We start from the raw sequence: 27,759 nt of genomic DNA, 5'->3' as shown, positions 1-27,759 counted from the left end.
TCATGTGAGTAGTCCCACTGAGTTCAACGAGAAAATACTACCAATCTGTAATAAATTCTTACTCACCAAAGCAAATGACCCCACATCTTCACAGGTAAACCATTTGTGACATAAACGAACATAATAGTCTTGGTCTTGAAGAAAATCTGATACATTCACAGATATGGTTTTCCTTGCCCTGTCCACATTGTAATCCAACTTCCCAGCTGAGAGAAGAAAAAAAAATAAACACATGAAATTATTATACAAAGATTCCTAGTTACATTGGCAATCAACGCTGACTTTTTGTACGTGTTTTCCCCTCTACTGATACATTTGATTTCATTCTATATATATTTGGGTCCATATAAATATCCTTTTCTTTTATGCTACTTAATGATTTTCCTGAGATTGAAGTTCAGAGCCATCCAGTTTAATTTTTTAAATAACACTATCAGTGTTAGCAGGCCAAGATAGCTGCCGGTTATAGTTTAACAGCGTTTACATCTGTAAGTTCTAGAATTTGAAGAAGAAAAGAAGTGTTTTCCCCCCTGCCCTCTCCACTAAAACTGATTATGTAGCTAGAAAATATTAATTTTAGAAAAGATGTGCAGCTTTCTGTTAGACCAAAACCAAGTTTGACTTTCTGAACAAAATCTTTTTTTGCCAAGCCTTCATGGGACAGGAGAACTGGCTGTTGGATCGGCCAATCTCAGTCTAACTGTGGGGTCCTCAATGCTGACCTAGCTAGGAATCTTCCCTACACTTGCAACTATAGTCCAAGGTACACAGAAGCCTGGTATCTTATCTATATTTGGGAATATTAGCATATGAGTGGGAACATGGCGAACAGAGGGGAGGCACAATTAATTTTTTCCTAATATTTAGCCTAAACATTTCTTTGCATAACTCCTATTTATACTCCTTGTGATCATTGCCAAAGCTGCACATGCCATTGAGAAAAGAAATATTTGCTGTAGCAGTATCAGTCTGCTACATGGCTTGAGGGATGATGATCTTTCACACTAGCTCTGTTCTGGCAATAGAATGTGCAGACTGTACTGTCATCTAAGGAACCAAACAATCAACTGAAAAAAGGCTTAGATTCATCTGGAGAACCTATGCAGCTTGTGGTTGGTGTTAGAGCTGGTTGGGAATTTTCTATCAGAAAAATTATGCAACAGAAAAAAGAATTTTCACAAAATCTAAATTTCCCCATGAGAAAACTTTCATTTTGAAAAAAAGAGATGTTGTCCAGAAAATCTAAATGAAATATTTTGGTTTAGGTCAGTTTGACCCAAATTAGAATATTTTTTGTTTTGTTGAACTGATCTGAAACATATAGTTTCAAATCGGTTCAACAAAACATTAAACTACATTTCCCTATTCGCACACTGCCTCATGAGAATTACAGTTCAGATCCCCGTCTCTCTTATGGGCTAGGCTCCCCAGGGGATTACATCTCCTGTAATGCAATGCACATTTCCCTCTGAATGAGCTGTCTGGAACATGGGAGGAGTTACATGACTCTAGGTGCATCATGGGAGGGATGGCTGCTGAGCCTAGCCCACAGGGAGAATGGGGGCACGAGGCTCCTGAAGAACTGCCATGAGGCAATGTGCCACTGTGTGCTTCTTCAGTTCAATAAAGTAAAACAAAACATTTCAATCGAGGGAAAGTCAAAAATGTTTTCTTTTGATAAAAAATGTCAATATGAGGTCATTTTGATACCTCCAAATCACAATTTTTCAGAATTTCTGTTCTGTAAAATATTTCAAAATTTCTTTTAGTCCCAAGGACAAAAACTAATGTTGAAGCATCAAGTTTTCTGGCTGGACAGAAATTCCAAATTTCCCTTAGCCATTGGGGCATATGGACTCTGTGGATCGCATCAAGACACAGTTATATTCGAATTTAACAAGGACATCCTGTCTGCTGCTTTTAATTATTAATTGTGTTACACTATTCAGCATAAGGTTGTAGTTTGTTCTTCCAGTCATTTGTGTCTGTTTGTTAAATAGACGAGTGCCATCAATAAACTTGACACTGTCCACTACATATTCCACAAGAAGCTATTGAAAATATTTTTATGTTCCTCTCAGAAACGTGTAGTTTTGGGTGGTGGTAGTGGGGGTGTACAGGGTTCATGAGGTGGAAATGAATTGACAGACTCTAGACAGATTCTACCCTCAGTAAGGTTGCTTTTTTTTAAAGCCTGTCAGCCTTGACAATGCCACTTTAAACTCTCTATATAAAGTTACACTTTGGAGCAAATGAGTGTTGTTTTTTGCATGTGATTTGCACTAAACTTTATTCCCTATGTACACATGACTAACTTTCCTTTGTATTTTAAAGAGCAAACATGCTAAACTCTTGTCTTCCTTTTTGTAGGCAATGGCATTATATGGTAAGTACTTTGTTTACATGATCATATAGCACTTGAAAAAGGGTTATGCCACGTGGAAAATGATTATTTTATAAACATGCATTAACCAACTTGAAAGTATAGAACAATTTAATATACTAACTGTAGTAGATAAACATACAAGATATTCCTTGCTGTGTGGATCTATCTGAAGATTTTACAGGGAGTTGCGGGTGCTCATTTTTTAAAATGTGTTTCTTTCCCCTGTTGTGGTGTGAAAGACCCACACCAACAACAGGAGAAATTGACTGATTGAAAATATAGAGGAAATTGTGAACCTAGCTGTATACAAAGTTCTGTCAAATGCTCACACTTAAAAAACAGAGAACATGCTGGGTTTCCCTAATCTCTTCCAGCTATAACCATTCTAAGTGTTACTTTTAACAATAGAGGTAGAAAAATACTCCTCATGATCTTTTAAATTGGCCATGTCCCTTTCAATAGAAAGGGACCTTTCCTGTAGGCTGTACATAGGTGCATACTCCAGCAATAGTCACCGTACATTTGACTGATGTCAGTAGGAATACTCACACACTGGTTGAAGGCTGCAGCAGAGGTCCCTGTGTGTATGCAGGGAGGCCAAAGCTGTGTGTGTAAATGACTGAGTGCTTAATATTAAACAGATATTAATAAAAAAGATTTAATACTAAACAGAGTGTTAACTCCACTCTTTATCGGTTATCTGCAGTTCCCAAGTCAGCATGCCCAAATCCTGACATTTGGCAGAACACCCGATGCTCTGCCAATTCTATCATTTCTGTTGACAATAGTTGGAAATGCAGAAAATATTATAGATATACAGGTATGAAAATATAACAGGGAATGGTCCATTGAAATACTTGGCAACTGTAAATTGTTTATCCATCTTGCATTGGTTGACTGTATGGAACTGTACAAGCACTATGACAATGTGATGCATGTGTTTTACATCCAATGAAGGTCAGCTCACCAAAACAGACTGGAATATGTTTTCCCACATCATTGTTCCTACAATCTGCAAAACACAAAACAAAAGTTTCCTATAGCGTTGAGATAACTATATACCTACAAGAAAATCTATCTGAGTGCTTAGATACCTTTCATCACCATAGTTCTGAGCATCTCCTAAAAGGAAATTGCTCTAGTGCACTTGAGGATCATCTCCCTGTTCTGTTTGTTCGTTTTTGTTTTTGAAGACAGAACTTGAATGTCCAGTCCAAGGTCAAAGCAGATAATGGCACACAGAAAGTGCTTCCTTCCTTCCCACACACTGATCACTTCACACTAGTATTAAGGAAGTTATCTGACCAGTTTGAGTCTTTTCTCACTACAAATGTTCATGAGAACCTTAAACAAATTTGCAATCTGGGTTATCACACCATGTTTCTTTATCCATTGTAACCCACAATTAATTTAAGTCATTCCTCCCTTGAAAGAAACGCCAATAGTTTCCCAACTTATTTATCTGATGTAAATGTTTGTGAACATTTTCCATGCCGATTTCCTCCTAGGTTTACTGTTATAATAAATACATTATTTATTTCTTAGGATGTTTGACCTAAATTAAGGTCAATTAGGCCCTTGCAGATAACATGTGATCAGACATTAAGCCTTAAGGATTAATTTAAATGTGCAGTTAGTTAGCTCCATACTTCTCCAATGTTGCTTTCTAGACTTAATTTTTTGGCTAAATTATTTGGCTAAATACTGGAGTAGTATTTTGATTTCTTTTTCTCATGCAAAGCCTGGAGCAATCTTCCAGTGTATTTCTTTGTTCCTTCTTGCATGCAATGTGGTATCAAATTGGACTTTCTAAAAACCTGTTTTCCATTTATGTTCACGCACTATATTGCTCATGCAATAAAAAGTGATAAAATGTAACATGAAAATGAAATGCTTGCTAAACATCCCAAGGTTTTACACTTATGACAACGCATAACAGGATATAATATAATCTGTGAAATGTCATCTGACCTGTTTTATAGATAAGTAACAGACACTGTGCTTTAAAAGTACTATCATACCCATATACAGAAACAAATCATAAAATCATAAAATTAATTGAAAATAAAGGCTTCCCTAGAAAGCCCTGTGCGTTTCTTCTGAATTTCTAAATACAATCTCCAGAAATGACTTATCCTAATCTCTGAACATATTTTGTTGGAAATCATTTACATATAATGTGAAAAATCACTCTTTGGGCTGAACTTTCAAAAAGTACCAGAGGCCAAGGTCCCTGTGCAGAGCAGTTATGTAACAGCCCTCCCCCCTCCACGACTGAACCTTCAGTTAGGCAACTGCACAAATGCAGTTCTTGTATATACTTTGGTGATTGCAGTTTTGCACACACACTTCGGCCTCCATTCTGAATACACTAAAAAAAAAATCATTTAAATGTATGGGTGATTGGATCCTCAGCTGGTGTAAATCATCCTAGCCACACTGACTCAAATGGAAGTAGGACAAGTTATACCAGCAGAAGATCTGGCCTTGAGTCATTGTAGTTTTTCTGAAACATCGTTTTAAAGATTATTTCCTACCTTCAACATAATACTCCTGACTCAGCTTGACTCCACAGTATTTTGGTATTGTTTTCATGGTCACATAGATGTGTTGTGCTACATTGACGTCAAAGCAATTAAACTGCACATGCACCTGTTTAAAACATGCATTTAAAATCAAGTTTGTCCATAACTTCCAGAACAAGATACAAGATATAACAGGGCTAAGCAATGAGTCGCTTTTGTTCAAACCAGCTTCTGTTTACAACACAATACATTCCTAGAGATCATATGATTGAGAAGAATGTAAAAAAAACCACACAGACATTATTTTCAGAAGGGATTTCCAAGAGTTTCACAATTTCTGATCCAAATTAAGCTACATTTTGAAATTGGATACGTAGATCCAGTACAGGCCATTGATAACAGAACAAATTCCAGTGTGAAATCTGACCTTTCCATCAGAGGTCACTAAAAAGTCATCAATTGTTCCTTAGATTTCAGACTCTCTTACATGTGTATCAGAGTGTCATTCATTTTCAGTTTGAGGCATGAAATTGAGGGAAGTAAAGATCAACTGAGGTAACCGGTTTTATTTACTGAATATAAGCTCAGAAAATCTGTTGGGAGGTGCACAGAAAATTTACCTCAGTTTCAATGTTACAGACAGTGCACGACCAGCTGAAAGCAGTACTAGGGCATGTTTGATCACAGGATGATATTAAAGTGATAGAGGAAAAAACACCATTTTGATTAAATAGACCTCATTTCACATATCATGTGGCAGTATGATCCTTTCACAACATGTACACAAGGACAAGAAATAACATGCTTGTGATATTAATAAAACTTATCTACCAGTCATTAAAAACAAAAAGTCATCTTTTTTTCAACATAGTAGGTCAGATTTTTAAAAGCTAATAATTGTGGATTTAGTCTGGCCCTGCAATTTATTTTGCAGTTGAAATTAATACCGCCTGATCATCTAAGCTAAATAACTAATACACGCATACTTAGATGTCCAAGTGTCATGTTCCATAAGCAATTGCAGGTTCAAAACTGCACCCACAGGCACAAAAAATGAAAGCTCATGTTGAGGCTTGTTTCAAAAATAGGCTCTGTAAAGTGCAAAATGATAAATGAAGCAACTATTAAAGAAGGAAGTCTATATGTTATAAAGAAGTGATGCAATTTGAGTCATATTTTCCTATCAGCAGGTTTTCAGGAAACATAATAGAAGTATAATCATTATGTACACAGTTTGCCAAAGTCGTTAGTGGGATGAAGAAAAGAGAGGTATAAAATGCTCACACCATTTTTATGGCAAGCAAATAAAAAACAGAGTACCTACCTTTCTTCCACCAAGTTTGTTGCTTGTTTTTCTAGAAAACCTCACATTCACACAGTGAGACTGCTGTGTGTCCACAGATAGAGAACAGATTTCCAAACCACGAATATTTTCTGAAATTAATTTTAAATTATGTTTTAAAAGGCTGTAGTTCCAACATCTTAACAAAATAAAAACTAAACTAAAAAACTTGCAATGTATTCAGAGGGTTTCCTTTATGTGGAAGATACAGAGATTTATCTCAATGTAAAAATAAGGTCATACATATATATGTCCTTATTTTCATTGGGAATAACAACAATTGCTAGAAATTAAAGCACTGATCCTGCAAACCCTTATGCATATGCTTAATTTTAGGCACATGAGTAGGCACATTTTTTAGGATTGGGACTGAAGTAAATGCATTAATAAACGAGGAGGGGAATTCAATTAACGATGTCTCAAAAAGATTTTGAACTCCTTTTTTGTACTGCTTCATTAAGAAAAATAAAGGAAAGATGTCTCAGCATCTAGGAACTGAGGAAATACTCAGGGAAAAAAATTAACATATGTGAATCTGCCAGTCTTGACAATATACAGCCTAAAGAATATTAAGAGAATTAGCAAATTAATACATCACTGACAATTATTTTTAATAGTAAAAATATATATATATATCTTGGAGGACCTGGAGGACTGGAGAAAGTAAATTTACTTCAAAAAAGAAAAGAAGAGTGATCCTGGCAATTACTAGCCCATACGTTTAACTCCCATCCCTAGCAGAAAAAGACTTGAGCCACAGAATTCAAATGCAAGGCTTTGACTCTGCAAAGTGACAGATGTGCTTAAATTAACACACTTGCCTTCAATCAGACTACTCACAGTTTTCAAAGTTAAGCATGAGAATAAGTCTTTGTAAGGTCAGGGTCCATATTTAGATCTGAATGCAAACCAATCCAAAGCTTAGAGGGCTTGGATCCAATGTTCTGTTTTGGATGTTATCCATGAGGAAATAAAGGAGCAAATCATGAGAGGCAAAAAACATGAAACATCTAGAAAGTCAGAGAATTGTCCACATAAATATCAAGGACTTATAAAGAATAACTCATTCCAAAAAGCTTGATTGCTCTTATTTTATTTTTAGACAGAATTACAACTTTAGGCCATGGGTAGATTATTGGGCCATCGTTAAGTCAATGGAGCATTAGATAGGCACAAGGATACACATATAGAAAGGCAGCTAGAACCTCAAGACTTTAGTGGAAGAAGGGAAAGTATTAATTGTAATATACTTGGGGTGCAATCCTTGTTCCACTGAAGTAAATGGCAAAACTCCCATTGACCTCCACAGGGCCAGGATTTCATCTCTGAATTTTAGTAAAGTAGATATGTTCTGTCACAAAATCTTACCAATATAGTTATTTCAAATCAGCTTGGATATGAGCACTGCAATATGGAACAAAATCTGGTTGAAGAACTATAAACAAACAGCAAAAAAAACCAAAAGTGGTTCAGTAACAAATCTGCTATCTTACCATCAAGATTCAGTGTCCCTTTAATGCTTAAGTGAAGAGAGCATTGGCTTCCCTGTACACACTTCATAACTGTTGAGAGCTTCATGCTTTTCAATACAGTAGAAGATAAAGAGGCGGGAGCATCACGGCAGAAACTGTTAAAAATACCAGCTGTGAATGTCAAAAATATATATATATATATAAATCCCATTGGCCGTATGGCATTTTAAAGAAGATTACAAACATGGCCAAAATATCCAAAGGTGAAATCCTGGGCCTACTGAAGTCAATGGGAAATTTAGCAGTGACTTCAATAGTGCCTGGATTTCTCCCTAATGTCAATGTTTTTATGAGAGGAATCATGAGTGACACAGAAGAGCAAAGGCCTGAATAGCAAGACATTTTAATTGATTGAACATTTGGGTGGTGTGATGGAGTCAGAAGGAAACACCCACCAGTCACATGTCAATGACATATTGCCCAGCACAGGAGAGGAGAAGGATTTCCTAGCCATGCAGGTGTAGTCACTGACCGTGACTGCCCTGTCAGTGATTTTAGGTTCTCTCACAACCATTAAGTGCATTGTTTTGTGATCAGAGAGACACTGGGATTTAGTTTTTTAATTCCAAGGGGGATGGTTGACTGCCTGGGCTGCTGCTAAATGTCATTTTTACACAAGGGGGCACCATTGCCTTCCTATTCGTGGGCAAACATTTCACACCTATAGGATTTTCTTGGCCCTTCAAATCCTGAAGCTCACAATCAGTGATAAGAGTAGGGCACATTGATCATGGCTGAGGTTTTGTTCATGATGTAGATAGCAGTGCATTTCCACACCCAGCACATATTGACTAGTTCTTCCTTTATTTTCCTTCTCAGAGTTGTGCATCCCCTGCACGTCACTGCTTGGGTCTCTATGCTAAGCCTATGTGAGGCTGTGATAGAAGGCCAAGAGGGATTGAGTGGTGGTCCTGTGACCCCCAAATTCCATGCAACTTTCTGTGCTTCAGCAATTCTTTACCACCTCTTGAACCCCCAACCCACCTGCCCCCACCACACAGAGCATGATTATTCAGGGTTTGTGCAAGCAAAGTTGATTTCACCCCTCATGTATTTGTTGTGCTTTTCTGTCTAAAGTATGTTGTCTTGCAATCATGGGTGAAGAATATCTGATTAATCAGGCTTTGATATAGATCTATAATTATTTGGGTACTGTTCTGAAGTGAGGAATTTTAAAATATACACACAGAGAGGCTGTTTGAGGGAGTTGCTCGGCTATATTTACTGAAATATCCATTGCAATACATTGGCTTTGCCACATATGAAGCACAACTTCATTTAAACTGCTAGTACATAGCAATGCAATGATTACTAATATTAATCATTTCTGCAGAACTATAGGAGTGCTTGGCACCAGCCACACAAATAAAAGACAAGGCGTGTGCCCCGAATAGTTTACAATCTAAGGGCTAAAATGTGCCCTTTGGGTATGTGGCCAAGAACAGCTTCCATCCATGGTTGTCCACATGGAAGATGAATGAACCATGGCCATAACACTGACCCTACAGAGGGAAGTGAGGGATGGAGGGAGAAAGATATGGGCACCTCATCTTCTCACCAGTGATGCAGGGAATCACTGATATATTAACGCTTAGAGGCATTGTTATCTCCTGAGCATAGTCCCCTGTAATCTGTGGGGTTCTCACTTTAAGAGGGAGCTTCAGCAGCTCCTGTTGGCTCTGCTAGGGACCAAACTGAGACCTGATGGAAATGTGTGCACCTCTGTTGACTTCAGTGGAGTAGTACCTAATTACAATGAGTCTGAATTTGACCCCAAATAGGAGGAGGCTATATATCAAGTGCGACCACAATACATAAACAGCATGGACCGGATTCTTCACTCCCTTACTCTGATGTTATGCCTGTGGAACTCCACTGAACTCAATGGAGATACACTAATGTAAAATCAGTGGGGGAAAAGTGGAAAAATCAGGCTCTTTTCATAATTTCAGAGCTACCTACTATTTAACAATATGAACACACTTTGCTACAAAATCTAAAGATCTTTTCTTGGAAGGCATTGTATGACATGTAATTGTTCATATTCTGTCACAGCATCCCAGAGTAACTAGGCTGCACTGTTTTCATATGAGCAAATTATTAAACAATCAGTCAAATAATCAATTTGTAAGTACCTGGAGGATCATAAGGTTATAAGGAATAGTCAGCATGGATTTGTCAAGAACATACCAAACCAACTAAATTTCCTTCTTTGTTAGGATTACTGACCCAATGTATGGGGGGGAAGCAGTAGATGTGATATACCTTGATTTTAGTAAGGCTTTTAACACAGTTCCGCGTGACATTTTCATAAACAAAATAGAGAAATGTGGTCTAGATTAATTTATTCTAAGGTGGATGCACAACTGGTTGAAAGACCATACTCAAAGAGTAGTTATCAATGTTTTGCTGTCAAATTGGGAGGGCATATGTAGTGGGGTCCCACAGGGGTCAGTCCTGAATCTGGTACTATTCAATATTTTCATTAATGACTTAGATAATGGAGTAGAGAGTATGCTTATAAAATTTGCAGATGACACCCAGCTGGAGGGATTGCAAATACTTTGGAGGACAGGTTTAAAATTCAAAATGACCTTGACAAATTGGAGAATTGGTCTGAATTCAACAAGATGTTCAGTAAAGACAAACACAAAGTATTTCACTGAGGAAGGAAAAATCAAATGCACAGCTATAAAATGGGGAATAACTTTCTAGCTGGTAGTACTTCTTAAAAGGATCTGGTATTATAGGAGACCACAAGCTGAATATGAGTCATCAATGTGATGCAGCTGCAAAAAAGGATAATATGACTCTGGAGTGTATTAATAGGAGTGTTGTATGTAACACACAGAAGGTGATTGTCCCACTCTAGTTAGCACTGGTGTGGTCCCAGCTGGAGTACTGTGTCCAATTCTAGGCACCACAATTTTGGAAGGAGGTGGAGAAATTGAAAAAAGTCCAGAGGAGAGCAACAAAAATTATATAGAAAACCTGACATATAAGGAAAGGTTGATAAAACTGGGCATGTTTAGTTTTAATAAAAGGAGACTGAGGAGCAACCTGATAACAGTCTTCCACTATGTTAAGGGCTGTTGTAAAGAGTTCGGTGGTCAGTTGTTCTTCATGTCCACCAAAGTTAGGACAAGTGGTAAAGGGAGATTCAGATTAGATATTAGGAAAAAATTGCTAACTATAAGGGTGATTAAGCTCTGGAATAGGCTTCTAAGGGAGTCATGGAGTTCTCATCTTTGGAAGGTTTTAAAAACAAGTTGAACAAACACCTATCAGGGATGAACTAGGTTTACTGGGTCCTGCCTGACTTGATGACTCCTTGAAGTCCCTTCCAGTCCTACATTTCTATGGCCTGGTATACACTTATTGGGAAATTTGGTGGCAGTTGACAGGAGATACGCAAGCTATGTAGATTAGCTTGCATATCTCCCGTTGACTTCCTAAATTTTAAATAGCACGCTGTCCCCACTATGCTGCACTGGTGGGAAATGTCTTCCTGTCGACGCAACATTACTCTTTTTCTGGAGGTGGATTTATTCAGTCGACTTCTGGATCCATTGAGCAGATCTTCACTTCCGCTCAATCGATCCCGAAGAATCAATCTGATAGCAGTGAATTTGCCACCAACAGTGAACACATACCCTATGATTCTATGAATATAAGTGGCAACCAGAAGCAATAACTTCTACATTAACTCTCCAGGAAATACTACATGCTTGTTGTTTCATGTGCAATATTGCTTTTTCTCAGATTTGATCATAGTTAATTTTAGGAAAGATCTATGCATAGTCTATTAAATGGGACAAACTCAGAAGAATCTTTATCTCGAAAATTCATACATCTTACAAATACTCTGTTTGGGTGGATTCAACAATACCTCCTTCTGAGTTTCAGTTGACACTGTTATGACCTTAATTAAATTTGGCCTTCTGCTATACCATCTTGGGATTTGATATTATTAGATCCCAGAATTTAACCAGGGTTAGGCCTATCCTGAAGCTGCATGTGCGAATTTCAAGCAATGCACAGATGCTATGCATTCTTCTCTTTGGCTCAGCATTCAAAAATTGCCCAGGTATAGAATCAGAAGTGTAGGACTGGAAGGGACCCCAAGAGGTCTTCTAGTCCAGTTCCCTGCACTCAAGGCAGGACCAAGCATTATCTAGACTATCTCTGACAGATGTGTCCAATCTGCTCTTAAAATTCTCCAATGACGGAGATTCCACCACCTCCCTAGGCAATTTATTCCAGTGCTTAACTACCCAGACTATTAGGAATATTTTCCTAACATCCAACCTAGACTGCCCTTGCTGTAATTTAAGCTTATTGCCTCTTGTCCTATTCTCAAAGGTTACTGATAACAATTTTTCTCTCTCTTCCTTGCAACAACCTTTTATGTATTTGAAAACTTATCCTGTTCCCCCTCCGTCTTCTCTTTCTGCAGTCTAAACAAACCCAATTTTTTCAATCTTCCCTCATGACCATTCCTTGGTCATGTTTTGTAGACCTTTAATCATTTTTGTTGCTCTTCTCGAACTTTCTCCAGTTTGTCCACATCTTTCCTGATATGTAGCACCCAGAACTGGACAGAATACTCCATTTCGGGCCTAATCAGCATGTAATAGAGCGGAATAATTACGTCTGTGTCTTGCTTACAACACTCCTGCTAACACATCCCAGAATGATGTTTGTTTTTTTTTGCAACGTGTTACTCTGTTGATTCATATTTAGCTTGTGATCCCCTATGATCCCCAGATCCCTTTCCGCAGTACTCCTTCCTAGACAGTCATTTTCCATTTGTATGTATGCAACTGATTGTTCTTTCCTAAGCATAGTTTTAAGGGCAATATTACTGACGATTCTCCTTCAGATCAGATGTAAAACTAAGATTTTGACCATTAGTAGTCATTAAAAAGTCATATTTTTATGGCAGTAGGGGTAATAACTCTAGTATAATGGCCAAAATCCAACTTTATTTTACAGTCAATTACCCCCATAATTACTCTTAGATCCCACTCCATCCCAGCTGTCCCTAATAATGGCTATTACATTCAACCCAAGAACTTTTAGGAAAAGAGAAGTGCTGTGTAAAGTGAAATGATCCCTCAATTTAGTTTTTTTTAATTCTATAAGGCATTTTGAGGATATCAAAAACCTTGTTTGTAAACTAAAAAATAATCATTTTAAATACTTCACATCATGATTTTGCATGATTTTGTTTCAGAATAAATGGTCAGTAGAAGGAAGAGATGACAGATGAAAAGAATTCCCTTCCTGTAAATGTCCTCAGACACTCCTGAAATCAGAACTATGAGACTGCAAGCTTCCAGTAACTGCCCTCTTTATTTCTGACTTCAGCATGGTAAGTCCTATCTTTATCACCTGTTATTTTTTTTCTCTCTCATTAGAAAGTTACCTTTAGAGTACACACACTTCTTTACATTCCTGATTAGTAATTTGACCTAGAATGCCGGAGAACTATAAGATGCACTTTTCTCTACAGTGCATGTGTGACCTGCCTGGAATGTTCTGTTTATTAAATATAACTGTAATTATTATTATAATCCCTCTATCCTAGTGTTTTGTTAAGAGAACTATTGCTAATTATTGACACTGGTGATTTGATGCTCTGTCAGATATCTGCAAGGGCTTGTGTTTCAGCATAAAAACAATTTCCATGTGCTTTTGCCGCAAACAAGAAACGTCTGATATCTGACAGCTTGGAACATCTCAACCCTTTGTAAACTTGGACTGAAGAAACTATGGCTGTGAGGTGAATAATGAATGGACATTTATTATTTCAGTCCTCAAAACTTTGGACAAGAAGCTCAAATTAGACAATAAACCTTAAATCAGAGAACATACAAGGGAAATGAACCACAGATCCAGTCTGACATTCTAGAGTATTCTGATGATTTTTAACCTAAAATTTCACCCTTATAAGTGGCCTAAAGTTTTTAGCATATTTACAGTATATCTACAAGTATCTCTAAACGTATACTAAAACTGCTTCACAGAAACATGAACCCATAAAGCCACTTTGTATATCACTTGTAAATTTACCCCAGCATCTTTTAGATCAATTATGATGATTCAGTGCACTTCCAAACCAACTTGTTAACTCCCAAATGAAGACAACTGAAGTTCAACTTATGCTAAATGAATAGCAAAATGTACTTGCTACATACACTTGCTACATACACTTGTACTTTTGTCTCCTATGTTAAAGGGCCCATTAACAAATATTTGTTCCCCATATAAATACTTATAGACTGTGATCAAGTCACCCCTTAACCGTCTCTTTGTTAAAATATACAGATTGAGCTCTGTAAGTCTATCACTACAGGGCATGTTTTCTAATCATTCATGTGGCTCTTCTTTGAACCCTCTGCAATTTATCAACACCCTTTCTGAATTGTGGATGCCAGAACTGGACACAGTATTTCAGCAGAAACTGCATCAGTGCCAAATACAGAGATAAAATAATATCTCTACTCCTCCTTGAGATTCCTCTGTTTATGTGTCCAAGCACTGCATTAGCCCTTTTGTCCATACTGTTGCACTGGGAGCTGATCATCCACCATAACTCCCAAATTTTTTTCTCACTGCTTCCCAGCATAGAGTCACCCATCCAGTAAGTATGGCCTACGTTCTTTGTTCCTAGATGTAAACATTCAAATTTAGCCAAAAATGCGTATTGTTTGCTTGTGCCCAATTTACCAAGCGATTCAGATTGCTCTTTCTAAGGGACCTGTCCTCTTAATTATTTACCACACCCCCAGTGTTTGTGCCATCTGCAAACTTTATCAGTGATTATTTTGTATTTTCTTCCAGGTCATTGAAAAAAACGGTAAATAGGATAGGGCCAAGATATCACATCATTTTAACTTTTCCGAGATACTGGATTACATAGTGATGTAAAAAACCCTTTTTCTGACAAAATCAGATTTTATAATTATTATTATTGAACAGGCATCATCAAGCTGAAATCTAATCAGTTATTAAAAATGAATTAAAGTAATTTCATCTACTACTACTTCATCTAGGACTTGTTCCTAAGTCCTCCTGAGCGCCAATTTTTATGGGGATTTTACGATCACATTTTTTTATTTATAAACTGTATTTTCTCTCTCCTGATGCTGGCAAAAGACCCACATAAACAAAAGGGGAAACCAAGACCTCAATCCTGAAAACATTTACATATCTGCTTAATTTTAATCACATGAGAAGTCCCATTGACGACAATAGGATCTCTCACACACTTATAGTTAAGCGCATGCTTGAATATTTGCAAGATTGGTGCTCAAGATTGCAACAGCAGTGAGGCAGGGCCCATCTTTTGGCCATGTACAAGTACAGTGCCTAGTACCTTAGGGCTTTAATACCTGATTGGGCCATTTTTAGGTGCTTTTACAATATAAATAATAATAAATGACTGACTAGTCAGGGGAACAGTGGAAATGACTGTACACAAAATGCTGTCAGATGCACAAATGAAACAGAATGAAGACAAAGGAAAGTTCTTTTCTAATCTCTTTCACTTCTAGCCGTCCTAGTGTTACTTGTAATAACAATAGAGGGAAAAATTTTAAGGCACAAGTGTGATATAGGCCCTAATCCTGCTACTGGCTCTGCATACCTGGACCCTCATACCCACACAGAATTCCTTGCAGAACTGGGCCCTCAGTTCAGGGACAGTATCTACCTCTGTGTTTCTGTAGTATCTAGCACAATTCAGCCCCAATTCTAATACTGGGAACAAACAAACAACTAATAAATGTTAGATGTGTCCTTCCCGTTAAAGACAAAACATCATGCTAAAGGACTTCTTCAGCCTGTGTTGCCCAAAGTAAGAACAATACAGCTTGCTTCAGCCAAGGCAGAGTACAGGGTCAAAGCCCCTGTTTATTCTGTCAGCTCCTGCTCTTCCTTCTGCGAGGGCTACAAAATTGAGTCTTCAGGGAATCAGATACCTAATCCTAATCAGACTCATTGGCAGTCCCTGCCCCAAGAACCTGACAATCCATTCATGCTGGTCAGAAACATGCTGCAGAAATGCTTGGCTGTTTGGGAATGGGCATGGGGTGGGTAGATATTTAAACCACATCCCTTCCAAAGCTTTGCAGAGTTTCTTCATCCCATCACATAGTAATAAAAAATAAGAATATTAATAATATTGTTATTATCATCATCATAATCATTTTGTAGCTAATAATAATAGTGATTGTAGATAATAAAAACCACATTTGGGGGGTGGCTGAGGAAATCCTATACCTGGTAAGGAAAATTACAAAGCAATAAAACACAAAAATCAAGGATTATTATCCTAACATTTATTATAACCCATCAGTTTTCAAAACGTTTTATTTTGGGGAAAGATTCTATGAAACTGGGTTTTAATAGTCACAATGGTCACACTGCTCTGATGTGGCCTTGAGAGCAGATTTATTACTTGCAGTGATCTTTTTTTTGTCCAGAATTTAAGAATAATACAAATTGGAATGGCTTATACTTACTGGAAGGTTTGCTTTTACAATGAAAACCCTGCAAATAAAAATAAAGATTATTAAAAATACTGTTTTGAAGAAAAAAGATGCTGTAGTGTTAGTGTACGTGTAAGTATAAACATAGTTTAACAAATAATCCCCATATTAGCTCGTTAGATAAATCATTTTTAAAGTAGAAGCATGACTTACCTTCCACAACACAACAATAGAAACATGCACAACACTAATGCATAAGGGCCTGAGTCAACTCCCATAGAGTCAATAAGGCCACGCTGATAAATTTACAATCTTTGTATTAAAGTTCTTTACAAGAAATATATTATAACAATTCCACAAACCAAACCCCTTCGCATAACACAAGAGCTAGAGATCACCCAATGAAATTAGTAGGCAGCACGCTTAAAACAAACAAAACAAAGTACTTCTTCACATAATACTCACTCAACCTATAGATGTTGGAAAGCCAAAAGTATAACTGGGCTCAAAAAAGAATTAGCTAAGTTCATGGAGGATAAGTCCATTGTAATGAGACGGAATGGCCACATACTGGCACAAAAGGGGTTAACTCATTCTGTTGGGCTCAGCTAACCCCGCCCTTTCCCCCCTCACAGGAAGTGTGGGGCGAGGCAGAACGTATAAGAGCAGGGCCCTGCAGCTAATTTGGAGCCAGATGTCCTTCCCAGGGAGCCAAATTGCCCATGACCAACTGTGGTGGGTGACAACTCTCCTGAGCTGGCCTGGAAACAAGGCCAGCCACTGCCCCAGGAGACCAAGGAACCCAAAGAGTAAGCAGAGAGTGAGCAAATCAGCAGGGCAACTGGGAACCAGGTCCCAGTGACTGCGGAGAACCTAACCAGATGCTGATAGGAAGCAACCCAGGAGAATGAAACATTGGTCCTGTTGAGTTATCGAGAGGTAAGGCAGCAGTCTAACGTTTCCAAACCAACCCAGCTACAGGATCACCCATCGCTTCAAGGGCCCAAGGCTGGCACATAGTGGAGCAGGGTGTGTTTGGGTCCCCCCATCCCAGGTCCCACACTTTGGGTTGGACAAGGGCTAACCCCCACATCCAAGAGGCCTGAGATCTTGATTGTTTGCTCAGCCCACATCCAAGAGACCTAAGTTATTGACTGTTTATTTGCTCAACCCAAACCCAGGAAGCCAGAGCTATTGTTCATTTAGTTGCCCTGCCACAAGCCAGGACACCCACAGATCCGGCATGGACACTGAGTTCCCGAGGCTGCCGAAGAAGGTGCCCTGATTCTGAGATGTAGGAACCTTACACCCATCAATAGCTATTATCCAAGTTGGTCAGGGACGTAATCCCATGCTCCAGGTGTCCCTAAATCTCCAACAGCCAGAAGCTAGGACTGGATGACAGGGGATGGATCACTCAAAATTGCCCTGTTCTGTTCATTCCCTCTATAGCATCTGGCACTGGCCATTGTCAGAAGACGGGATACTGGGCTTAGATGGACCTTTGGTCTGACCCAGTAATGGCCATTCTTATACAGCTATGAATTGGTAAGTAGGCAATGCTATTTACTCTGTTAAAATGTATACGAGACAGTTTGCATTTCCATTAAATGATTGTGCACGGATCTAGTCCTATTTGTGCTAGCTAACTTCCATACACTTTTGGAGATATATAAATTATAATTGATCATATTAATATTAGACAAATAATTTTTAAAGAGGACATATATATGACAGGTCAAACATTCAAATCAATCACCACCAAGTCAATAAGACTTGCCTTTTTATTTAAGTATATTCAGGTCCCGATCCCACAAATGGGATTACTCAAGTGGGTAAGTGTTTGCAGGATTTGGGTGTAGAATAGGGAGAAGGGGCCCAATTTTCCACTGCCTTCCACCAGGTATAGTCATTTACTTCTGGGAAAAGCCCATGCAAAGAGGGTGTTAAATACTTCCTCTGGTGTGAGCAGAGAATTCTGATATGATAGAATTTTACACCCACTTCACAGAAAAAAAGAATCTTGAAACTAAATAGATGCAAAAGTGGGAGGAAATGATACCAGAATTGCAGGATGAGATTGCCAAGCTCTGCCTGCCAATTTATTTCATTTTTTAAAAAACATGGCAAAGACAAATCTGCAGTTAGGATAGTGGCCCTGATCCTGCAAATCTACATGCATGCTTAATTTTATGCAGTGTGACAAAGTTCTTCCTCTACCACAGTGGGTCCAGCACTTCCTTCTAGCAGTAGGTCAGGGAACTGCTTCACCCCTTAGTGTTCTTCCACCTTCTAGTGGTGGGAAAGGGTAATACAGCCTCTCTAAGGTGGCCGCTCCCTGCTGGGTCCCAGTCCTGTCTCTGGTTCTCAGAGGCCCTTGCCTCTTCGCTGGAGCTCTTGCCCCTCCAGTGAATGGCTGGTGGGTGGGGACCCAATCCCACCCTCAACTCCAGGCCTCAACTCAGGGACCCTATAAGTAGCAACCTGCTAGCTTCCCTGGGTTACTTCCCTATGCCCCTTGACTAAATGTTCACACCCTGCTCAGACAGGAGCCCTTCCTGGCCTCCTTGCCAGGGAAGGCTCTTGACCTCTGACAGCACCACTGGGCATGGTAGTACCAAACCAAATGTCCAGTTCAATCTTTCCCTTCTGGCAGAGTCTATTCCCTCAGGCCCCCAGGCCTGGGAAAGGTCCTTTGCCCTCTTCAGGCAGGGTTTTTCCCTCCCCTAGTCTTTGTACCTGGAGGATTCTCCCTTGCCAGCATCCTTCTCCTTCTCCTAAACCCTCCTGGCTCTTGACAGTGTTTTGCCTACTCACACCCTCTGGTAGCTTGCCTCACTCTCACCATTCCAGCCACACCCTTTCTCTGGAAGAGAGGCTTTTAACAGGTCCTAGGCGAGGCCTTGATTAGCTCCAGGTGTGTTAATTAACCTGGAGTAACCCCTGCTCAGCTACCAGGGGCAAAGGGACTTGTTGCTACTTCTGGGGCTGATACATGGGTCCTCAAGCTAGCATGCTTTTGTGGGGGCCAGTCCCCCTGCACTTCTTGCTGCCATTTTGGGGCTCTGCTGGCACTCTGCGGAGAGTGAATGGCCCTACCACCGTTGCGGCTACCACCTGTGGGGAGCCCTTCCTGGCCAGCTGTTTGCTGCTGCTACCACTGCTGCCTGGGAGCCAGCTTCTAGTTGAGGAGGAGAAGAAGAAGGAAGACCACAACCACTGCTGCTGAGGGAGTGCTCAGGACTGCACCGGGAGCTGTGGAGGGGGCTTGTTCATCCCTGAACTGAGAGACTGTGCCATCTCTGCTCCTGTGATGTTGGGGGCAGTTCCTGTTGTTTCTGTGGGGAGTGGAGTGGAGCCCTCTCCCAATCCATCCCGCCCCACCCCACTCCACCACCACCATCCCTGTCACCCTCTCCACCATCCCCAGCCACCCTCTGCCACCTGCATCACCTCCTCACCCACTCAACTTGGCCATTTGCCTCCTGCACCATCCAGGACTGTTGCAAAGGCACACGTGCTTCATTTCCCCTCCCTCCCGCCCCCTTTCTCCCCAGATTTGCCCTCCCTTCCCCAGCTTCCCACCCTCTACTTTGCCCTCTGGCATCTCTGAGGCAGTTTGCCCCCCCACACCTTCCTCCAGCCTACCCCATCCGCCCCTTGCTGCCCACTTTGTCCCCCTGCCCCGGCTCCTATTTTTCCCTTAGAGTTTGTTTGGTTTCCCTGCCCTGCCCCACCCCAGCCCTTCAGCTTTTGTTGGTTTCCCTGCCCTGTCCTAGCCCCTGTGATTCCCTTGTTCTTTCCTACCCCATCCCTGGTTTGTGGTGAACCTGTCCTCCAACCCTCCTTTTGCTGCTTGGACTTGCCCCGCCCCCACCCTACCTGCTCTGTACCCCCATGCTCCCCAAACGCCCATGAGCCCCCACAGCCTGCTGATATTTTTGTTGTGCCCCCACTCACTGCACCCCCTGATGCCTTTGTAACTCCCCACACCCAGTGCAGCCGGAGGAGCTGGCAGCCCTCTGCCACAAACAAGGCCCTTGTGACCCTTCCTTATTGGCACCCTCCTCCCCTGCCTGAAGCCTAGCGGGGAGGAGATGTCAGCCATGCCGCCCCGCCCTCTCCCTCCATGCCCCCTCCCTTTTCCCCGGTGCTTGCCCCTGTGACCCCTTCCTGTAAGTACCCTCCTCCCCTACCTGTGTTCTAGTGGGGAGGAACGGTCAGCCCCTCCTCAACCTCTTGCCTTTGCCCACCCACTTCGGTGCTTGCTCCTGTCCCCTCTCTCAAATGGATGGGGACACTGTGGGGGGAACTCCTCCCTCAGCCAACCTCGTCCCCCGCCCTCAGCCTGTTCCCCCACCCATTCCTGCGGCTACCACTATGACCAATGCCGCTGCCAGATCTAACACCACCACTGCCCCCACTGGGGAGGGGAGGGACCCCTACCTCTGCTGCTACAACTTCCTCAGCCGGGAGAAAGGGCCAGGGGAAAAAGAAGGGCAAAAACCCCACCTGGAAGGCAAACCCTCCTGTGGCGGGGGCCACTGTCCCCGCCATGGCCCTGCCATTGGCCACAGCCCACCCTTCCCCTGCTGTCCCCTCCACCAGCTCTGGGGGTGCTCCTTCCTCAGCCCCCAGAGCATATGCCCAGGTAGCCGCCATCGCTCCAGCCACCGCCCCGTCATCTGCCCCCGCCGCCTCCTCTGCCGTGCCCCCCAGCGAGGTCCAGGGGGTGGTGCCATTCGAGGAGGAAGTCGCAGCAGCAAAGAGGGGCAGCACAGCCCCCTTCTGGAGGCCCTTCTAGATTCTCTCCCGAGGGAGGCCTTGGACAGAACCGCCCCCAATATCTTGTCATCTGCGCCCCCGTCAGCACTAAGGTGGTTGCCGCCTCAGCTTCTGGTGGAGTGGCCACTGTGGTGGCAGAGGGGGACTTCAACTCCATCTTCGAGGAGACTGAGTCCCTGGGTCTGACCCCAGTCATCCAGGGGGAGGATGACCCCCTGCCAGTTGGTCTCAATCTGGGAGGCGACCTCCTTGCGCCGCCCCTTCCTTTTCTCTTCTCCCCCCTTCCCTAGATCACTGTTCCTGCCCTCACCTCAGGCTCACCTCCAGACCCTTCCACTTGCCCGGCTGCCAACGGCAGTCCACCTGTGGCCACCAAGCCTGCTGAGGTGACGGCCAGCACCGAGCAGCCAGGCTCTGGCCCCACATCTGTAGCGGAACAGCTGCCCCCACCCCCTTCCGAGGGCCCTGGCCTGAGTCACTCCCAGCACGCGGCTGCAGCTACGGGCGCTGAGTCCACCGTGGCGCTCAGGCCTAGCGTCTGTGAGGGCCCTCCCCCTGAACCCATGCCCCTGATCCCTGTGCCGGGTCAAGTGGAGTTGCACCCCAGTGGCTCAGCCACTGGGGCCCCTGATCCCAGCCCCACCCCTGCCTCTGTCCCTGCCACTGCCTCTGACACCATTCCCAATCCCACCCTTGATACCTTCCCTATCCACTCCCTGTACTGCTGCCGCCCCCGGGGTTGAGTGATTCTCGTTCCATCTGACAACTCCCAGGAGGCGGTATTCATGTTCCCCCTTCCACCTAGGGCTGCTGTTTTCCCTCCACCACTGTCCCTTGTGCTGGGGTCTGAGCCGGGCAGCCCCCTGTCTGCCCATCTCAGCAGGCCGTGTGGTCGCCCCAGGGACCTGGCCAGAGAATTGCTGGGATTCTTTGACCCCGGATTCCCTTGCACTGCGGGATGAGCTGTGCTCTTTCCTGGCTGACTCCTGAGGGGCCAGGGACAAGGTGCAGCTCTTAGGCTGTGTTTGACTGTGTGGTAAACTGTTGCAATTTTGCATGCTGCAATTCTGTTACTTTCAGTGTTTGAAGAGACAAAGAATTTGCCAATATTTGTCATACCTTTGGCTTGTGTATTTTTCTTATGTTCATCTGTTACTGCGTTTGGCTTCTGGTCATTTTCACCTCCATGCCCAACAGTGAATTCACGCCAGAACAAAGTACAAAAGGCTTTACCAGAATCGCAGCTGACAGTTTTTACCCAGTTGTATCTTTCTTCCCATTGACTTTTATATCTACACAGTCTCCTCATTTTTTTTCTGTTTAGGTCCAGGAGAACTGTCAGGTGTTCCCACTGCTTCACTCATAATTGCATTGAATGTTTTCCTGACCATGTGTAAAAGCGTGCTGCAGCTAATGTTAGCCACCAACAATATGATTTCCAAATATTAGTTCCACTATAATCAGAGGTTCCCAAAGTACGGGGCATGGCCCTCTGGGGAGGGTGCAATAAGGTTATCGAGGGGGCACGAAAATCAACTGGTCCATGCTGAAAGGCTGGAGTCTGGAGTGGGCTCTGTCCAGCAGGTGAAGCAGACAGGGGTCTGTGGTCAGGTGGTCTCAGCCGCCAGGACCAGGCTTCCTGCCCACCTCACTTCCCTACTGCTGCAGCTGCAACAGCCAGCCACCAACCAGCAGTTATGCTCCTCTGCTGGGGATGGTGGCAAAGGCTCTCTGAGTGGGGAGTACTGACCCCCTCTGCCAGACAGAGCCCTTTCCTGGCCCTGGCCCTTCAGTGCAGCTCCAGGGCACACAGCCCCTTCCACTTGCCCTGCCTGACAGAGCCTCTGCAGGGAAAGCAGACGGGGCACGCTCAAGGGCTGGAATCAGCTGGGGGCCAGTACTCAAGGGACCAGTACTCAAGGATGCATCTGTCCACTCCCCTCCCGGCCCTGGCCCTGAAGCGCAGCCCCATCTGATTTCTCTGGGCCACACTGAAGGGCCAGGGTCAGCACGGGAGTAGAAAGCTGCACCTGTGAATGCTGGCCCCCTGCTGTTTGAAATACAGGATAAAAGGCTTCCCATACTGATTTAGTACAGGAGAGGCAATTTTCTATTTAAATAAGGGACATGCCCCTTGTAATACAGGATTGTTGGCAACGCTATCATGTCCATCCCTTTCTCATGCACCACCATGGCCACTCCTGCCCCTCCTCTGGGTCCCACTCTCGCCTCTGCCCTCTCCCCCTCAACGCACATGTGCATAATGTAGCTGGGGCTCACTCTTGGCTCCACAAGATACTGTGGGAGCAGAAAACATTGGGGCGGCAGAATTAGATCTGTCCTCCCAATATTTCCATTGCAGGGGCACACAGGGTTACTGTGCCTTTCAGGTTTGGCCCAGCCACCCTCTGTCATGAGTGGATTTGCAACATGGTGCAAATGGTCACAGCACCACTCAATCCCGTGCGCCATGTTGCAATGCCTGGAGTGGGGAGCTGGGCCCAGCCCCATGAGACAGGAGCTGCCACTGCTGGGTGAGTCTTGGGCAAGCTCACTCTCCAGAACTGGGTGAAAAGGCACCACACATACACCTAAAGCCCATGAAAGGGCCGCGCCCCTATTAGCTCCGCTACTGACTTGAGGTAAGCCATCACCTTTGCCATGGCAGCATGTCAAAAGTGAACCATAAAACCAAACATGCCAGATGGTGGGACTTCAAACAACATTTCGTCAATAATTAAAAAAAGACAGATGGCCACATATTTTCATGGGCTAAAAATTTCATCACAATTTCTCACACACTGACACTTCTCACAAATTTATGTTGGTTATCCAGGGCCTACACAGTGTAAGTTATGTGCAGAGGCAGGTACCACCTTTATATAATATTACAACATCACCACCTATTAAAGAACATCTATGGAAAACTAATTTTGCTTTACACAATTGCTACACGACTGAAATATTTCAGGTGACTGACGTCACTGTGATTTGTGGCTGCCCAGAACCTTTGAAACCCAGGTCACTGGAGAATGAAATGAATGCACAAATTGGAACTTGTGACATCATTTGTACAAAACCATTTCTGCTGCCAGGTATCCAGTAAAAACATTTCTATTTAGAGAGCATTTCTGCATAAAGAAAATGCTTAAACGATATCATTCAATTTTACATATTTGTATTTCCCAGCACAGTATAATCAGTATAAAGGAAAAGATTACTTTCTCCTAAATAATACAATGCAATTGTAAACTTTAAAAAAGTAGAAATAGAACAAGTCATCCACTATAAAATTCACTCTCTAATTTTAGCTGCTGTTACATATATCTATTATTAATCCATTTCTTTACTGAGCTCTCCAGCACTATGTAGAAGGATAAGTTTCACTCATTGAAGTTCTGGATGTAATCGAAGAACTGCAACTGACTACCCACAAAATTGACTCATGCCCCGGATAGGTGTAAAAATTAAGTGGGCGAGTTGGGATGTTGGCTTCCTTGCTCAGAGTTCTCAGCAAGACGTTTAAGGCAACTGATTGTTGTTCAAGGGCTGAGCAACTGCTCACTGGGGAAGCAATTTCTCTTGATGCTGACAATCTTGCAAATTACCACCCGATTTCTAACCTTCCATTTTAGGGTCAGACTGTTGACAAGGTTGTGGTTAAGCCGCTCTGGAGACTTCCCTGACACCGTCAATGTTGCTCACAAAACCATCACTAAAATAGTTAACTATTATCCACTCTATAAGCTTCCTTTTTTTTGGTTAAAATTATTGAGAAGTTTATGGTGTGAAATCTCACTGGTGAAATCCTGGCTCCACTGAAGTCAATAGGAAAAATCCCATTGAGTACAGCGGGGCCAGATTTTCATCCTCAGAGTGGCTAGATGTCTCAGATCTCCTATTAATGGTACCTAGATCACAAGTGATGAGCACGTTATGGCCTTGAACCTGTGTTGAGAACCATGCAGACAGACCCCTGCACAGAGAACCATTGACATCAATAGGGCCCCATACAGATGCAGGACTCCTCAGACATGCAGCTCTTGCAGAAAAGCCTTAGCTAATCAAACAGATTTATGCAAATACCAGACAGTTACAGTGAGCACCTGGGTGCAGCTAAATTTCTTGTTTTCATATATGATTTATTTATATGGTACCTTCATACTCATTTTGCCAAAGAGTGATAGAGACCATTTATCAAAGAAGAACTCACACAAATTAACAAAGTGCATCTTCCACTTTCTGTGTCTTTGTTTTTAGGAAATATCTAAACTGAAGCTAATAAAAAATACACATTAACCTAGGAATCTAAATTCTTCCTCTTTCAAAACAATTTGGGTCTCTTTTCTGAAAAAGGAAGTTCCTGTACATTATAGTCTTCTTATAGATATAAAATCTCTGATTCATCTCTGTCTTGGCAAAAAGCCTAAGCAAAATATACTTACACAACACAGAAACAGTTAGGAATTTTCCTGTTTCGCTAGGGTTTCCCCCATTCATAATATTGCTCAATTGTAGCTAGAGGTTATCTGAAGATAAAGCCAGATCCAGTGTCCTGATTAGAAGGTGTGGGGCCAACAAGCTCCTTTTTAGCTAGCACAGCAGGTTCTCACAGAATTGGGGCTATGTTGATAAGTGTAATATCCTTTAGTTTTGTTTGTGGTGGCGAGGGGGTGCAGAAGGAAAAGTGGGATCAGGAGTAGAATGTTTGGATTTTTTGGTCGTTTACTTTTGAATGAGACTGACAGAGAAAAGAAGAGGCAGAAATGTCCCCCATTTCCCCAACAGCCAGAGGAATTGGGGCAAGAGAAGAAGAATGGAGGCAGTAGAATGTACCCTCTGACATGTGCAATGGCAAAGAGTCAAAGTAAGACTTCTATTACAACCAATCCTTCTATTACATATTTACCATTTATCTTACATATCTTACTATGTAAGAGTCAAAGTAAGACTTCTATGACCATTAATGGAAGTTAGGAACCTAAACACCTCTGAGAATCTGAACCTCAGTTTCATGCACCACATGCAACTTTGATCAGCTTTCTTTTGTCAACAGGTGTGTTCAGTTCAAAGATGAAGATGGCATGGATAGAGCTCATAGCTACTGCTGGTCAGTGGGATAGTTGTGTGCATGTCAAAGGCAGACTTTGAAATGTGTTAAAAATAACGGCTTCAAAAAGATCATGGGCTTCATCTTGGGCCATTCTCTGGTCACTTTCCATTGATCCACTAGTGCAGTGGTTTTCAACCTGTGGTCCATGGACCTCTGGGAATCCCCTCACTACGTCCAAGGGGTCTGCAAAAGGTTGTCATTACCATAGAACAATGGTTTTCAAACAGTGGTCCACGAACCCCTGGGCATCCACAAACTGTCTAAGATTTCCAAAGAGGTTCACATCCCCATTTGACATATTTTAGGGGTCCGCAAATGAAAAAAGGTTGAAAACCACGGCACCAGTGCAAAGCAGCCCTAAAACCACCTGATGTGGACACAGTTCTTCCCTAGACTGGCAGATTTTTGGGTGGGGTAGAGCCAACATAGAAGTTATCACACTATGACCCCACTACAAACTGTCAGTGCAGGAACTGTGGCCAAAGAAAAAGGTTTCTCTACATCCTGGCAATCTCCAGTTCCTATGACAGCCCTTTGGGGCAGCTTTATAGCAATCTGTGGGCTATTCTAATCTGCACATAGGGGCTGGCCTAGTGCAGAGGGGCCACAGAATTTGTGGAGCACAAAAGACACATTTAAGCTTTCCTTTCTTCCCCAGAGCTGCACCAAAAACTTCTTAGCTATACTTGATCTTGTTCTTTATACTGTAACTGAAAATGAGAAACACAACCACATAAATCTATCACAGAGCTAGAAAGGATGATGATCCTGAGCCTGCTTCTTTCCCCCATGATCACCACTACAGATGAGACCCTCTGCACAAATTCTCCCATAATGGATGGAGGATGTGGGGGTCTATCTGTCTCCATGGCACCATTTCCCATCCCACCATACACTGACACACATGCCCCTACCTGTTGGGGCAACAGAGAGAGAAGGGCCACAAATTATTTCCTATGGGCACCAGTGGAAAAGTTGGCAGAAAGTCAATGTAGCCTTCTGTGGACTGGTGAGCTGATTTCACAGCCCATAAATAAAACAGTCAGACAGCAGTCAGTCAGTTGTGGGCCCTCTTCTCCTTACAGGAACTTATAAAGAATTCAAACAGAATGAAAACAGCAGTAGCAAGACAAAGACAGCAATTATAATGAATAATCTTCAAAATCATACAGATCTGTGGGTGGAGCTTCAACTCACACCCAGCTGGTCTCCCCACCCCACTGCCTCCCTTGTCAGCCCCTGGAACTCCACCCCACAGGCTATAATGGGGACAACTAGAGTACTGACCTCCTCAAGGAATGCTGATGTCTTGGAGGAGCAGGCTACAGCATATTCACATTCCATAGTGGGGTAGGAGAGGTAGCTTTGGCCCTCCTGCCCACAAGTAAAGCAGATTAGGCACCTTCCTGCCCCTTGGATTGTGCTGGTTAATATTGATTTTCAGTGGGGGAAGAACTTTTGCAGCTCCTGTCAGCCTCTCCTTCTCTCATGGGCCCTTTCAATCTCCATCCAACTACACCCCATGGGGACTGTCACACCAGAGGGAGTATAGTCTCAGGGGAGGCGCTGCTCTAGACCACA

General features: G+C 42.5%; 1 protein-coding gene across 6 annotated transcripts in view; it reads right to left on the bottom strand.

Moving 5' to 3' along the window:
* IL17REL (interleukin 17 receptor E like) overlaps positions 1 to 27,759 on the bottom strand; it is a 62,109-nt gene that overhangs the window by 18,054 nt on the left and 16,296 nt on the right. For 3 of the 6 annotated variants that reach the window (XM_067564359.1, XM_067564360.1, XM_067564361.1), the window contains exons 2-7: positions 16,314 to 16,341; positions 7,747 to 7,896; positions 6,236 to 6,345; positions 4,924 to 5,038; positions 3,354 to 3,398; positions 67 to 206 (exon numbers count right to left, since the gene is read on the bottom strand). In XM_067564359.1, coding sequence (XP_067420460.1) covers positions 67 to 206; positions 3,354 to 3,398; positions 4,924 to 5,038; positions 6,236 to 6,345; positions 7,747 to 7,896; positions 16,314 to 16,341 — 588 coding nt within the window. The remainder of the gene's footprint in view (positions 1 to 66; positions 207 to 3,353; positions 3,399 to 4,923; positions 5,039 to 6,235; positions 6,346 to 7,746; positions 7,897 to 16,313; positions 16,342 to 27,759) is intronic. The other 3 variants (XM_067564364.1, XM_067564362.1, XM_067564363.1) reach the window with 3 other exon arrangements.

Source organism: Emydura macquarii, unplaced genomic scaffold (genome assembly GCF_026122565.2).
Source record: "Emydura macquarii macquarii isolate MOO-44397 ecotype Brisbane River unplaced genomic scaffold, CSIRO-AGI_Emac_v2 contig_2636, whole genome shotgun sequence".
In the NCBI taxonomy this organism is placed as follows: domain Eukaryota; kingdom Metazoa; phylum Chordata; order Testudines; family Chelidae; genus Emydura; species Emydura macquarii.
The sequence above is the reverse complement of the archived record's forward strand: the minus strand, read 5'-3'. Positions and strand labels throughout refer to the sequence as shown.